At 36.5% G+C, this 15,323-nt stretch overlaps 1 protein-coding gene across 1 annotated transcript in view; it reads right to left on the bottom strand.

Moving 5' to 3' along the window:
• Positions 1 to 15,323, bottom strand: part of DCDC1 (doublecortin domain containing 1) — a 418,510-nt gene that overhangs the window by 177,249 nt on the left and 225,938 nt on the right. The window contains exons 13-15 of the mRNA XM_084631193.1: positions 13,200 to 13,366; positions 7,825 to 7,950; positions 5,367 to 5,472 (exon numbers count right to left, since the gene is read on the bottom strand). Of these exons, the coding sequence (XP_084487319.1) occupies positions 5,367 to 5,472; positions 7,825 to 7,950; positions 13,200 to 13,366 (399 nt within the window). The remainder of the gene's footprint in view (positions 1 to 5,366; positions 5,473 to 7,824; positions 7,951 to 13,199; positions 13,367 to 15,323) is intronic.

Genomic DNA, 15,323 nt, shown 5'->3' with positions numbered 1-15,323 from the left:
AATGGCACCCCATAGAAGCAACACTGGCCATTAACTTTCTTATTTGAGATTTCACCTTCTTTATTATATTTGATAGTTTTGCTTCAGACTATCAGCCCATGACAGTGAACTGGAGAGATGTGACTTGAGTGAGTTAGTGTGCTCAAAAAAGCATTAGAAATTGCCTTGAAAAATTATATTAATAGCATGTGCTGTGATACGCTAAGCTGTACTATCACATACCACTCAGTACCTTGTTTCTATGACACATACTATTAAACATAAGCCCACAGATAGAAGCAAGCAATACATCCATTCCACTCGCCAATAAAATTATTACTTTAAAATTTTTCCTTTCAGAAAAAAGGCAAAGGGATAAAGCATATGGTGTAGCCATAAACAATAATATTGGAAATTGTTCAAGCAAAGCCAAGTTATCAGAGAGAACAACATCTGAAAATATTCATTTACTAACATTAGCTGAGACTTGGTCTGTAAAAAGGGACTTGTTACTTTACTGTTATTATTTACAGCTAGTGGTTCTCAACCAGTGGTACACATACCCCTGAGGGTATGCAGAGGTCTTCCAGGGGTTACATCAACTCATCTAGTTATTTGCCTAGTTTTACAACAGGATACATAAAAGCCACTAGTGAAGTCAGTACAAACTAAAATTTCATGAAGACAATGGTTTGTTTATACTGCTCTATATTCTATACACTGAAATGTAAGTACAATATTTATATTTCAGTTGATCTATTTTATAATTATATGGTATAAATGTGAAAGTAAGCAATTTTTCAGTAATAGTGTGCTGTGACACTTGTACTTTTATGTCTGATTTTGTAAGCAAGTAATTTTTAAGTAAGGTGAAACTTGGGGTATGCACGACAAATCAGATTCCTGAAAGGGACATAGTAGTCTGGAAATTTTGAGAGCCACTGATTTACACAGCACTATAAATATGCATTTAAGTGAGCTGACTAGGTATTTCAGCACATTGTGAATGATGCATTTTTATATTGAGGAGGAATTCTCTAAGGGAGTGATAGCACTGAAGTTACAAGGGCAAATTAATTGACTGAAAGCAATGTAAGGAGGTGCAAATTACACATCTCTTTGAGCGCTTGGGCCTTGTGGAGGAGTCACCCTGAGAAGGACAGGTGAGAATATTAGCTATCCTCAACCCTGTTTCCTGCCGGCAGTAATGGTAACAGATTTAACTATGGACAGGGCATTATAGGAGCCTTACTGGTAGAGGCTGCTCAGAAGATGTACTGAATCCATGCATTGTTTAACCATTCTGGCCACACCTTTTTGGCTTCCTGGAGAGGGCTGGCCCTCTAGAGGCCTTTTGGTAGAGGAGACGTTGTTGCTATTTCTCAGTTCTGTAGTCTTGCCTCTCCTCTAACTACACCCCTAATGACAACAGCAGGGAAGTTCTATGCCACTGAAGGTTATCCCCTGCAGTAGGGTGATTCTCCTCTGCCCAGTTACATCAGCTTTCTAACCAGAGTCCAAGCTGACTGTGTTAAACTTAAAGAAAATATTACTTTATTACTTTCTTTCCTTTTGTAAAATTGTCTTTCAAGAGATGACTAATGACCAAGTAAGAGAAAGAGATTGATAAATATGTGGTTCTCCTCTCACTTATATCAGTGTAATTCAAGAGTAATTCCACTGAAATCAGTAGAACTACACTAGTATATAACTGGTGCAAATGAGAGGAGAAACAGGCCACTGGCATCAGTGCTTTCTGCAACTACTATAGGGAAAAGTGGCAAGAGAAAAAGTTCTCTTATTTTATCTTCCTCCATGTGAATTTTTTTCCAGGCATTGCAATAGAGAATGTCCAAGAAGATGATTGGTCAGCATCAATTTTTTAAAAAACATTATCTAAAGTCACATTGCTGCTGTCTTTAATGGGCTATAAGACCGATTCTTTTAATTCAAAATTACTTGACTCTGAGAAAAAGTAGAATCTTTTGGTGGATGTACAAATGCATTGGAATTTAATATTGTAGCGTGTCAGAGAATGATAGCTTAAAGATTAATTTGAATTATTAATATAGTGCTACTTCATATCACAGAATAAAGAGAATAACCTCAAAACAGCTAATATGTAATATTATTGAGTTACCATTATCTGAAGATTTTTAGAATTTATACTAGATGCTGAATTCAAGGTGAGATTTTTAAAAGCACCTGAAGTGAGTTCTGAGCACAAATTGACATCCACTTGGGTGCTTCTGAAAATCCCTCCTCTTCACCACACTGTTAAATATTTTAGAATCCCATTAAAGAATAGGTCATCTATCATGCTCAGAAATGTGACACTCATTTCTATTACTGACAGAGAGACAGTTATACAAGTAGTGCAAAGGTTTTCTCAAATATAAGGGATGATGGGGGTTCATATTGTTTTGGACTTGGCCAGGATTACTACATCATGCCAGAGAAGATTTCTGAATCATTGATCAGAGTTTCTATCAGTAGGCATTTAGGCGTCACAGTATTTCTTTTCTGGCTAAACTGTATTATTGTTGAACACTATATTATATATTGATAATATAATAAGATTAATAATCTTCAACAAACACAAATAGCTTAATATTCATAATATTAATATATATATTCTGAATATGAACCTGCTGTAACTTTTTTTTGAATGAGTACCAAAATAAAAGTAGTGACGACAGATTTGGATGAATGGTTTGGAAGATGATGTATTATTTCATATTTCCTGAATATGAATAGTTTAGTTCCTGAAAGGAGAGTTGCTTGGATAGCTATGCTTGGATTTCATATCTTCTTTAAAACAAGATATAGAAACTTCAAGTGGGAATATTGTCAAATGGTGGTAGCAATGACTTACTTGCCGGTGAAACAACATGTAGCAGTGCAGTGTGACTTTTTTCTTAGTACTCTTTTTTAACATTGACAGCCTTCGTGTGACATGTTTAGAGGACTTGAATTTGACAAAATAATTGTATTAAAAGTATTAAACAGTTAAAGCAGGACTCAGGTGGTACTTAAGCCATGAGCTGGATCTCTGCATAGGGTGAATTTTATCAAACGTTGATTGACTGAGTAGAATATACAACTTCCTTTAACATTAGTGGGAACTGAGGACTTAAAGCCCTATACAGAACCTTGAAATTTTACCATTATGTCACAAATATGAGTGGAAACAATTCAGGAACTTGTGCACTAAAGTTTAAATTGCTCTTCATATTTAGTAAAAGGTCAAGCATATAGAAGTGTATGTGAGTTCCAAAATTATAGTTTCTCCAAGACTTCCTTTGTTAAAAGTACAATATGATGAATTCCACAAAAGCAGTGTGAATGGACAAATAACCTGACCTGAGAAAGTGCCCAAGGATGACATCTGCTGATGGCCATCTATCCCACCTTGCTGATGTACAGGCCAATCTTCCTCACCGGTGACAAAAGAGCAACAGGTTGTAATTGTCAGGGTTATCTGTAGCCCCAGATGTACGCATTGGGATTGTATGTCATAAATTCTGCTCAGTGGGAAATGTTTTATTTTTAATCTTCTATTGACAAGTAACAGCTAGGGGTTGAGCAATAATATCTATATCTGAAGGCAATTTTTAAGTGTATGTATCCAGAACATCTGAGCCTTTTCCTTTTTACTGTGTAATCTTCTTAGTGTCTTCTGCACTTCATTGAGCTCCAAGGTTCGCAAATACACAATACTGTAGATATCCAGCATCTCTGCCCTGAATTTAGCTTTAAAGGAGTCTCTCTTGAGAATATCAAATTATCATTCACAATACACTGTTCACCCCCAGATGTGTAATTGTTGAATGCTCTCACCCTGTTTCAGAATGGATAAGCCTCAATAGGTTAGTACAGTTGTAGTTTTTAAGCTTATATTAACTATCCCATTCTCTTTCTCCTAAGGTTTGTTTCTCATATTTTATTGTAGGTAGTTATTAGTAGTATTCAGATGTTTTATCTTTTACCCTATTGCTGATCTATAGATTTATGCATCTCAAGGTCACTTTGGAACCTGTTTATACCAGACACTAGAAGCATGATCAATACATCATGCTAATATATAAACAATATCAGGTAACATAAAAATGGTGCTTTAGATAACCATAGTTTAAACACAGTAAACTATGCTGTTGCCCCACTCCACAGAAAACAACGCTTTGCATTGTCACAGAAGAAGCCCTGCAGAATACAGATTGGTGCAGATTGCTCCCCTAAATGCCTCTCCCGGCATCATGTCTGTGTTCCCCCATTGCAGCAGAACTGGTGCAGTTCTGCTGTCAACTGAACTTTATTTGCCATTGGGGGTCAGGAACAAGGTTTGTCTCAATATTATTATTTGTATCACAATGCTGTGCTTGGCACTGTCTAAAGTGAGAGACAATCCCTGCTCTAAGGAGTTTACATTTTAAATAGACAAGAAAGACAACATGTGGAAGAAGAAACAGGCTCAGGGAAGTAAAGTGACTTTCCCATGATCACACAGCCAGTCAGTGGTTCAGTAAAGAATAGAATGCATGTCTTTTAAGCCCAGGCCACTTCTTTCCCCTCTGGACTAAGCTGCCTCTTCGTTTGTGAAGAATCTGTGTGAAGAATCTTTTAACTGACTCAATGTAAAAAGATGCATGACAGCTTTAAAGTTGTACTCTATTCACTTTTCGAAATAAACTTAAAGTAGTTACAGTAACTGACTTAATTTAAATGATTTGAACAATCAAGATGACTTTACTCAGGCAAGACAAGAGGTTTTATATGAATATATTAGATTAGGACCTGGGTCTACTTTTTCAGTTACCAGATATACTTGATTTGATAAGTGAGGCTTATATGCTTATTCCTTCTGTATCACAGTACTTTAAATGCAAACAAAAATTACAGTATCAAAATGAAATTCTGAACTCGAAATTTACACAAACACCACCAAAATATAAGCACCAAATAATACTTACTATCTTAGACTAGTTTCAGAGTAGCAGCCGTGTTAGTCTGTATTCGCAAAAAGAAAAGGAATACTTGTGGCACCTTAGAGACTAACAAATTTATCTGAGCATAACCTTTCATGAGCTACAGCTCACTTAAGCTTATGCTCAATAAATTTGTTAGTCTCTGAGGTGCCACAAGTATTCCTTTTCTTTATATTAGACTAATAATTTGGATTTTCTTTCATTTAGAAATCTATTGTAAAAAGCAAGGATGTAAATATGTTAACCTTTGGAGTGTTTGCATTTATGGGAGACTTGTTACATCAATAGAATTGGAACATTCAAAATGTTAACTTGCACAAAATAGGAAGTGAAGATCAGGTATATAAAAAGTCATACTTAATCTTGTAACAATTTTGTGCTAACACAAAAGAATATGCTTACCTTGTATTGTAAAAAATGGCTATCCATGTCCACCTTTTCCAAGTTTTGAAGTGTCTGGTGGTTTGTGCACTGGAAGTTGTCTGGAAATTCTGTACAAGTTTCCCAACTGAGAATAAACAAAGTCATTAAAAGATTCTTTATTGGGACTTTTTATTTTAAGACTACTACAGCTTCTATATTTAAAATAAAAATTACATATTTTCAGATATGTTAAATGTGTGTTAGCATATAATTAATACTTACAACCAGTAAAAAAGAAAAAGCAATGCTTAGTAGAAGGTGTGCTAATTTAAATATTATAAATTATACAGAATCTTAAATCAAAGTTAAACCTAAAATCCAATGGACAAAATTTTGACACTTTAGTCCCAGTTGTGTGATCCAACCAAATTGTACTTGGTGCAAGGAACCCAAAGGGGTAGCGAAAAGATGGTTTTATACTACTTTTGCTCTCTCCTGATCAGAGGCCATTCATGGACTAATTTGACCCCTAGTGCAACTTAAAGCAGTTCCAAGATTGCTTTTAATGATGGCAGGAGTAATGGCCATTTCAAAACCCAGGAATCACTGGAGTACAGCAACAATCCAACCACATTCTATCTCCTAGTCACATTTCTAACACCCGCCCTACACAGTGAGCTGCAGAGTGGGGGCAGTGAGGGTGATACCGACCCAACTTTGCTGGCTCTTTGCCTGAAGGGGAATCCTTGGTTGTCCTGATCATCGGGAGTTTTGCTATTGACTTCAATGGGACCCAGATTTCACCCAATATTTGTAAAAAAACACAATTTTTGTGTAATGGGAAGTAAATTAACAGGACAACAAAACTGTGCACATTTTCATTTTTAGGTTGTCCCTTTGTTATATGAAAAGGAGATGTTACCCCCTACTGATATAAAATCAGAAATAAAATTAGCTTTGATCTACACATTTTAAGTCTACATGATTATATAAATGTTTATGCTTATGTAGTCATACACTTTAGACATCCCACATATAAAAGTTTCTCATGTGGTGCAAGACTCCCTATTTTCCTGTCCCTCCTATCTCATCCAAGCAACAGTGGGTGTATAAGGGACAGCAGGATCTGGAGGCTACAGCGAAATGGAAGCTGTAGCTAGAACCTCTCAGGGAGAGGCATCAGTACTTTGGTGGACCTTAACAATTCTGCAGTAGGCAGAAAGGTGGGCAGTACCAACAGAGAATAAAAGAGGAACAAATTTGATAGGCTGCTATTGTTATGGAGTAGGGATTGGAAGGCAGGCTGCAGAATCAGCAGAGTGAAGTGCATTTTTGATTGTGACAGTTAGTCCTAATTAAAATTTTTTAAATTGATATGCACATGTAACGGTGGAAATATAGGCTCTGATTTTGCAGACATTTATGCAATTGAGTAGCCTTGATCAGGTGACTAACCTCTTTAAATTGAATCGGACTACTCACATGCTTAATGTTATTTACTCATGTGCATAACTGTTTCCAGTAACAAGGCCCAGAATATGAAATTTACATAAAGTATTAAAAAATGCACAAGCAGCTATTTAGCTGACTACTTTTATTTTCAGCATTTTAACATGTTAAAATGAAATGTTTAATAGGTAAATGTTTTAAAATGCATTTTAGCAAACGTAAATGCAAAGTCTTTTATTTATATTTATATTTCAATAAGAGTACTGGAACTAAAATATATTAGTGACTCAACCAGGGGTGGATTAGGGTTTTGTGGGACCCCGGGCCAGAGCAAGTGGGGGCACCTCCCCACCTATTCTGCCTGCAGTCCCCCTCCCCCCCGTTCCCCATCCACTGCCCCAGCACTCCTCCGGGGAAATGGGGTTGGGGTAGGGGCTTGCCACGCCCACCAGGCACTCCTGCCAGGGAGTGAGGACAGCAGGGTCAGGGAGTTGGAGCTTGCCCCGCTCCACCTGCCTGCCCGTCACTCTAGCCGGGGAATGGGGTCAGGGCGCGATGGCTTTCCCCACTTGCCTGGCACTCCAGCTGAAGAGTAGGGTCGGGGCGCGGGGGCTTGTTCCGCTCCACTGGCCCGCCCAGTGTTCCAGCCAGGGGCACACATTTTTCCGGAGCCCCATGGCCCGTTGGCCCAGTGGCTAATCCGCCACTAGACTCAATACTACTTTATTGAAATTACCCATTAAACTGTTGCAGAAAAAAACATGGATAACAGCCTCCTACTTATTTTAGTCACATCTTGTAAAATTTGAAGGATGAGGTATAATAAATTTATTTTTTTACAACTATTGAAACCTCATTAAGAGCTGATGATGAAGTACTGATGTGTTGTACTGTGCACGGAAATAATGCTAGAAATTGTCACATTTATAGGAAGATTTGCAGACTAGCTTTTCAACATTTTAATAGTCCTCTATATGTCTCCCTTTCTTTCTCTGTAATCTTGGATTTAGGGTTTCAGAGAACTTTGAAAAAGCAGAAGTTAATATACTTGTCACATCCAGGCAGCAGATCAACATTAGGATCCAGAAGAGTTTTATAAATAACTGTGATACCATCCTTTTCAGCTGCAGTCACTCTGTCAAAGGTCAAACTTAGAACACGGTTTAAGGGAGACCTGCAAAATGGAAATAAAATCAAAGCTGATCTTTCTGAAATGAAATCACACAGCTTCAAAAACAATAATGAGATTATACATACAAAGGCAGTGAACATAATGGAAATGCTGTTCAAAGAACAAAGACAGAAAATATTAAAACCCCTGCATTTTATATGTCGGAAAGAACTTCTAGGTTTCAGAGTAGCAGCCGTGTTAGTCTGTATCAACAAAAAGAAAAGGAGTACTTGTGGCACCTTAGAGTCTAACAAATTTATTTGAGCATAAGCTTTCGTGAGCTACAGCTCACTTCATTGGATGCACATCCGATGAAGTGAGCTGTAGCTCATGAAAGCTTATGCTCAAATAAATTTGTTAGTCTCTAAGGTGCCACAGGTACTCCTTTTCTTTTATTAGTAATCTAGTAGCCAATCTGGCTTTAGTCTTTAGTTCAGGTGCTTCCATCTCAGATACTAATTCTCTCCCCAGCCATCTTCTTGTCTTTATTAACCTATAGGTTATGGACAGCAACCAAATTGAATTAGTCTTGCAAAATTAGCTCTTCTACTGGAATAAATAACTATTTGGGGAGAAAGAAATCAGTATTATGATCAGCACCCAGGTAATCATCTAAGGATAATTGAATAAGATTGTAGATTAATGTTCATGAACAATAACTAAATAATATAAATATGTTTTGATAAAACAGAGACAAATTATGTATTATTTTGTCAAAATACAATAATAAATACGAGTTTGTTTAATTAGCTGAACCTTAATAGGAGAAATCCAGTGAGGTTTGTGACTAATAGATCAATCCTTAAACTGATATATTCCTTTTTAGGTCTCATAGTTGTAAGCAACATTACATTAAAATCTAATAAAGCATGAATAACTTTCACATTTATACTCTTATTAGTAAAGTTTCTTTTAAAGGGACACAGTCAACTTTTAAAATCCTATTTCCATATTAATATTTTTACTTACAAGTAACAACTAGAATAAGTAAACTGAAATAAATTAGAGATAAATATATTTTCTCTATTTCTTTTCTAATTTGTTTACTTTGTGCATTTGATAGCACTTTTGTATATTCATAGTTTGACTGTACAGTGGAAACAATGAATCAATTTCCAGTTGTTCATTTGGGTCTTTTATATAGCAACAAAGGAAAAAACACATTCAATCAGAGCTCCTGGCTAAGAGTTTGTGGTATGTATGTTTTTTTTTTTAATGTAAGAGGTATTCAGGGGGCAGCTGAACTTAACAAAAATACTTTTATTTCATTTTGGTGAAATTAGCCAGTTTTGAGTTGTCAATGTCACTTTAAACAAAGAAAACAGTAATACACTGACCAACAATTCTAAAAATGTGTCAAAACACACGTATAAGGAAATGTATGCTATTTGCATACTCTCCTACTCTGCTTTTGAGGGAAGCAAGAGTTTGAGAAATTAGAAAAAGCAAAATTATTTTTAAAATCAGACTAATATACATTTCAATTGTTATTTATCATGTTGTAGTTTATTATCCATTGTTATGGAAATTATTAAATACTATACTACGTTAACTTAAAGCTGGCAATTAGAAGATGTATAAAAGAATGGCTAAGAGAAGCCATTTTCTAGAATATTCACTGAAAACAATGGTTGTATTTTCTGTTTATTCCAAGAATGAAGCCAGTGACAAGTTCAGTTTTGGGTGAAACAGTTATATACAGGAATTGTTTGTACAGAAATTTAATCTGTCATAATACATAGGAAAAGTGAAATGTCATCAATAAACTACTCAATTACTTTTTCAGATTGCGCTGTACATCCAGAGACTTGTCATAAATCTGACATAACCCTGTTCCCAGCAGAGTAGAAGTGTAAAGAATTAGTATTGAAACAAAAAATAGATTTTTGTTTGCGAAAGGAAAAATAAGAGAACTTGAATAGGTATTCATCACAAGATTCAGAGTAGCAGCCGTGTTAGTCTGTATCTGTAAAAAGAAAAGGAGTACTTGTGGCACCTTAGAGACTAACAAATTTATTAGAGCATAAGCTTTCGTGAGCTACAGCTCACTTCATCGGATGCATGCAGTGGAAAATATAGTGGGGAGATTTTATATACAGAGAACATGAAACAATGGGTGTTACCATACACACTGTAACAAGAGTGATCAGGAAAGGTGAGCTATTACCAGCAGGAGTGTGTGTGGGGGGGGAGTGGGGCAGGGACACCATCATAGGGCCTAATCGCATCAGCCACACTATCAGAGGCTCGTTCACCTGCTCATCTACCAATGTGATATATGTCATCATCTGCCAGCAATGCCCCTCTGCCATGTACGTTGGCCAAACTGGTTAATCTCTACATAAAAGAATAAATTGACACAAATCAGACGTCAAGAATTATAACATTCAAAAACCGGTTGGAAAACACTTCAATCTCTTTGGCCACTCAATTACAGACCTAAAAGTGGCAATTCTTCAACAAAAAAAATTCAAAAACAGACTCCAACGAGAGACTGCTAATTGGAATTAATTTGCAAACTGGACACAATTAACTTAGGCTTGACTAAACACTGGGAGTGGATGTGTCATTACACAAAGTAAAACTATTTCCCCTTGTTTATTTCCCCCTTGTAAACTGCTGGAAATGGCCCACCTTGATTATCACTACAAAAGGTTCCCTCCCCCTCGCTCTCCTGTTGGTAAGAGCTCACCTTTCCTGGTCACTCTTGTTACAGTGTGTATGGTAACACCCATTGTTTCATGTTCTCTGTGTATATAAAACCTCCCCACTACATTTTCCACTGCATGCATCCAATGAAGTGAGCTGTAGCTCACGAAAGCTTATGCTCTAATAAATTTGTTAGTCTCTAAGGTGCCACAAGTACTCCTTTTCTTATCACAAGATTGTGTTCTTAACTGATGCTGAATATGTATAAGTAAATATGAGCTCTATGCAAAACTTTACATATGAAGTTTATATTATGTCTTGTATATTTTACAGTTTTCTGACTGCACAGCAAGTTTTATTATTACTGTTAATAATGTATTCTATGGCAGTGCCCAAAATCCCAGTCAGAATAGGAGTCATATTGTGCTAGCCACGGTTCAAGCACAGATATCAAAGAGAAGAAGATAAGCAAACTGCTTCCTTGACAATAATTAATGGAAACAGTGAACTGTTTTAAACGCTTGTAAAATCATGCTAAAATGCTGGAAATAGCTGATTAAGTTTCAAAATGTAAGCCCCCAGAAAAACTCATAATAATTGCTAAATCTTATCAGTAAAACAGACCGAAGTATTGATAAATGACTATTCAATTATTGACTTCAATGGGAGTTTTGCCTGGATGTGTTTCATAGTGTTTTACCAGTCTGAATACAGGAAATACTTAGCCCAAATAGTTAGAAAATGCCAACATTAAGTCTGTGTTTTGTAGGATTCTAGATAAATATCATGGTCTTGACCAGCTAAGAATTAGGATCCAGATCTGTAAAGATATTTAGATGCTTAAAGATGTGGATAAACATCTAATGGGACTCTCAAACCTAGGCACCTAACTCCCTTTGATTTCAATGGAATTTACGCACCTGCGCACTTCTGATAATCCTGTTATGAACCTAATTGCATCTTTAGGCACCTAAATACCTTTTAAAATATGGCCTTATGTGTCTTATTCTCATTTAAAAACAATATTCCACATAACGTTATTCATTGGATTATTCTAATTTTCTTTCTGCTTCTTTATCACTTTGTCCATTTCAAAATAAAAAATATGATGTCACCATAGATTTAATCAAATTATTCGTCTTTAATCTGCTTCTAAGTAACTACAAAAGGTACTTAGTAAATTAGTCAATAATTGATAACACTTCAGAAGTTATCACTGATTCCAAGTATGCAGCTGTATTCTAGTCACAATGTAATTAGATTGTCTTCAAGGTTGCTAGTGATAAAACTCACAATATCTTTAGCAAGTATTCCATCAATTATTTGAGCTAAAACATGTTTAAGTACTTTTTATTTAAAAGTCTGTTGAAACCTGGAACAGATTTTCTGCAATGTGTTAAACATATTCAACGTTATTTTCAAATCAGTGTTCCAGATATTCTTTACACTTCTGAATTTACAATACGTTTAGTGCATTAACATCACAGCCCCTCACTACTTTGGGCTTAGTTACAATCAAAATAATTCTCTAGCTCTTGAATTTTTTCCAGGGTAATGAACAAAACTGGACTACTAAACATCGTACTGTACAACATATATTTAAAATTCTCCTTCAGCATTTTATTGCTGTATTGATTTGCAATTACCAACCATGATGATTGTTCAGTTCTTCTGAACAAAAATGATCAAAAATCCTAAACTCAATTCTACCTGGTTATAGTTTAACCACAAGAAAGCATCAAATTATATTAACTTAATTGAGAAAGTAATTTTCAATTGCTCATACAGTACAACAATGAGCTTAAGGTCCTTGACAACTAGTTTTAGACATGATACCAGATGTGTCCTGTCAATACACATAATTTCACCATAGTTCAACAAGATCTCAACAGGCTAGCACAGCAGTGAATAAATTTGTAGCGCAGCCACTTTTTCCTCAGGAAATAAGATAATTTTTTCCAGGAATTAACAAATCTAAAAAGTTAAGCACCCCTCAAACATCTCCAGAAATTATTAGGAGATAACACAACCAAAGTATATCCCCTTTAAAAAACTTTGGTAGCCCAGTCTTTACAAACTTTATCAATTTATCTTTCACTCTACCATCATTGGTGCTTAAGAGGTTAAGACTTTATTTGTGAAATCAGAGAGAGGTAGTGGGGAATGATGTTGTCTACTGCTTCATAAATCTTGCTTAAGATCCTTTTCAATTACCATCCATTTCTCCTTTAAAAAGGGACAAAAAAATAGAGGAGTGGAAACAGGTCAGGGCAGTCTGTGACAATGACAGTGTGATGGGCTTGGACCCCCTGTGGTGTTTCCATCTGCTATCATTAAGGTGACTATTCAGACATGAAAAAATCCCTCTTGCTGTGCTGACAGGCAGACATCAAGAGCTATGACAAGGCATTAAGACAGAAAGTCAGAGACAGAGATGTCATATTCCACAAACAATACTGCCGCAAACAAGACCTCTGAAATTTTCTTGGAATTTAAAATAAAAATAAAAGGGGTTTTACCTGGAGGTTATCAAACTTCCTCTTACATTAGGTTGACAACGAAAAGATTGCTGACTGTCACGCAGATAAACATTTAGCTCTTACCTGTAATCTTTACCATAAGAAACCCAAATTTTTTGCTCATTCTTCAGTAAAAGTGGGTTTTTAATTTCTTGTCCTTTCTCATCAAAAAGCCGGGCAGGAATAAGATTGAGGCCTGTTGGTTTGAAGTCTGCTGAATATTGTAGTTTTTTGTGAATCATATGCAGCAGCTGGCAAGAACAAAGCAAACAAATAAATAAACTAAAAATGTGAACATCTGTAATAAACTGTTTGTACTCCATAACAAATGAAGTCCAAACAAATGATAATTAAATTCATATAGAATGTTAAAAGAAGTGTGAAATGACTGCAATGCTTATCTCAGTGTAAAATAACAAAATGAGCACAGGCTTTTAACCGGCAGGGGGTGCAACAGGATTATGATTGAGCTCTGACCCTTTGGCACAGAAACTAAAAGCAGATGTGACAGTTGTACAGAACAAGCATTTAGCTTCTACTTACTATAACAGCTCTCTTTATAAAGGTTATGTTTTTCCTGCCTACATTTGGAGCTACGTTTTGCTCATGTTTTTACTGAGCTTGTTCAAGTTTTACAATGAGTGCTCTCCACCCTCCTGCCAAACCATAGGTGATCAATAGCTGAACAATAATATTGCAAGCCTCATTTAACAATTTCTGTACTATGTCTGTTAACTTGCCCCTGCCAGATTAGCCATAATTAGCTCCTCTGTGAATATAACATTTTTATGTATTGCATTGTTTCTTTTTCAGAAGTTGGTTCTCATCTCTATTTGTGAACTTTATTTGATTTTACATGACTGCACTTCAGTCTTCATTTCTGCCATGTAGTCAGGGCCTTTCCAAATTTCTGCACCTTCAAGATCAGTTCTGCGGCAAACATTACTGGACTGCAAATTCTGTGGGCAATTTGCCATTTCAAGGCACAGTAATGGTTCCCCTGAATATTGTAGGTTTCAGAGTAACAGCCGTGTTAGTCTGTATTCGCAAAAAGAAAAGGAGTACTTGTGGCACCTTAGAGACTAACCAATTTATTTGAGCATAAGCTTTCGTTTATATACACAGAGACCATGAAACAATATCTTCTCCCACCCCACTCTCCTGCTGGTAATAGCTTATCTAAAGTGATCACTCTCCTTACAATGTGTATGATAATCAAGTTGGGCCATTTCCAGCACAAATCCAGGTTTTCTCACCCTCCGCCCCCCCCCCCCTTACTCACTCTCCTGCTGGTAATAGACCATCCAAAGTGACTCATCCAAAGTGACCAGCAGGAGAGTGAGTTGTGTGTGTGTGTGCGGGGGGGGGGGGGGGGGAGAGTGAGAAAACCTGGATTTGTGCTGGAAATGGCCCAACTTGATTATCATACACATTGTAAGGAGAGTGATCACTTTAGATAAGCTATTACCAGCAGGAGAGTGGGGTAGGAGGAGGTATTGTTTCATGGTCTCTGTGTATATAATGTCTTCTGCAGTTTCCACAGTATGCATCCGATGAAGTGAGCTGTAGCTCACGAAAGCTTATGCTCAAATAAATTGGTTAGTCTCTAAGGTGCCACAAAAAGAAAAGGAGTACTTGTGGCACCTTAGAGACTAACCAATTTATTAGAGCATAAGCTTTCGTGAGCTACAGCTCACGGCTGAATATTGTAGTCACTTCATTCCACTCCCCCTCCCTTTTATCACTCTGCCTACAGAAAAGCACTTTCCCTACACAGACACACACATTCCGTCTTCCTTGCCAACTCCTACAATTGAACACAACATTGAGTTGCTCCTTTAGCACCTATTGGAGACACTAAAGATGCATGCTCATTATGGAGGCAGGCAGCGGAAGTCAGAGCATGAGATAAAAGTTCTCAGTAACTGCTTATTCTTTATGCCAAATTATACATTTAAGCACTTTTTCTTTTTACTTGTCCAATTTGAGTAGGCTGGGGAGAAGGAAGAACTAAAAGTATGTGGCAAATAAGGAGGTGACTAAATACTTGGCAAACAGTGGACCCTGGTTAATGTACTTGGAGATTTTTGTCAATTTTTTTCCAAACTTGCACGTTGACTAGTTTCACAATCCGCTAAAACAGGACACTCGAGGAAATCTGGCTGTTCAGGTGGGACTTTTAATAGAGTTGAGAATTCTTCTTGAAAA

The sequence above is a fragment of the Lepidochelys olivacea genome (assembly GCF_965140295.1).
Source record: "Lepidochelys olivacea isolate rLepOli2 genome assembly, chromosome: 6".
In the NCBI taxonomy this organism is placed as follows: domain Eukaryota; kingdom Metazoa; phylum Chordata; order Testudines; family Cheloniidae; genus Lepidochelys; species Lepidochelys olivacea.
The sequence above is the reverse complement of the archived record's forward strand: the minus strand, read 5'-3'. Positions and strand labels throughout refer to the sequence as shown.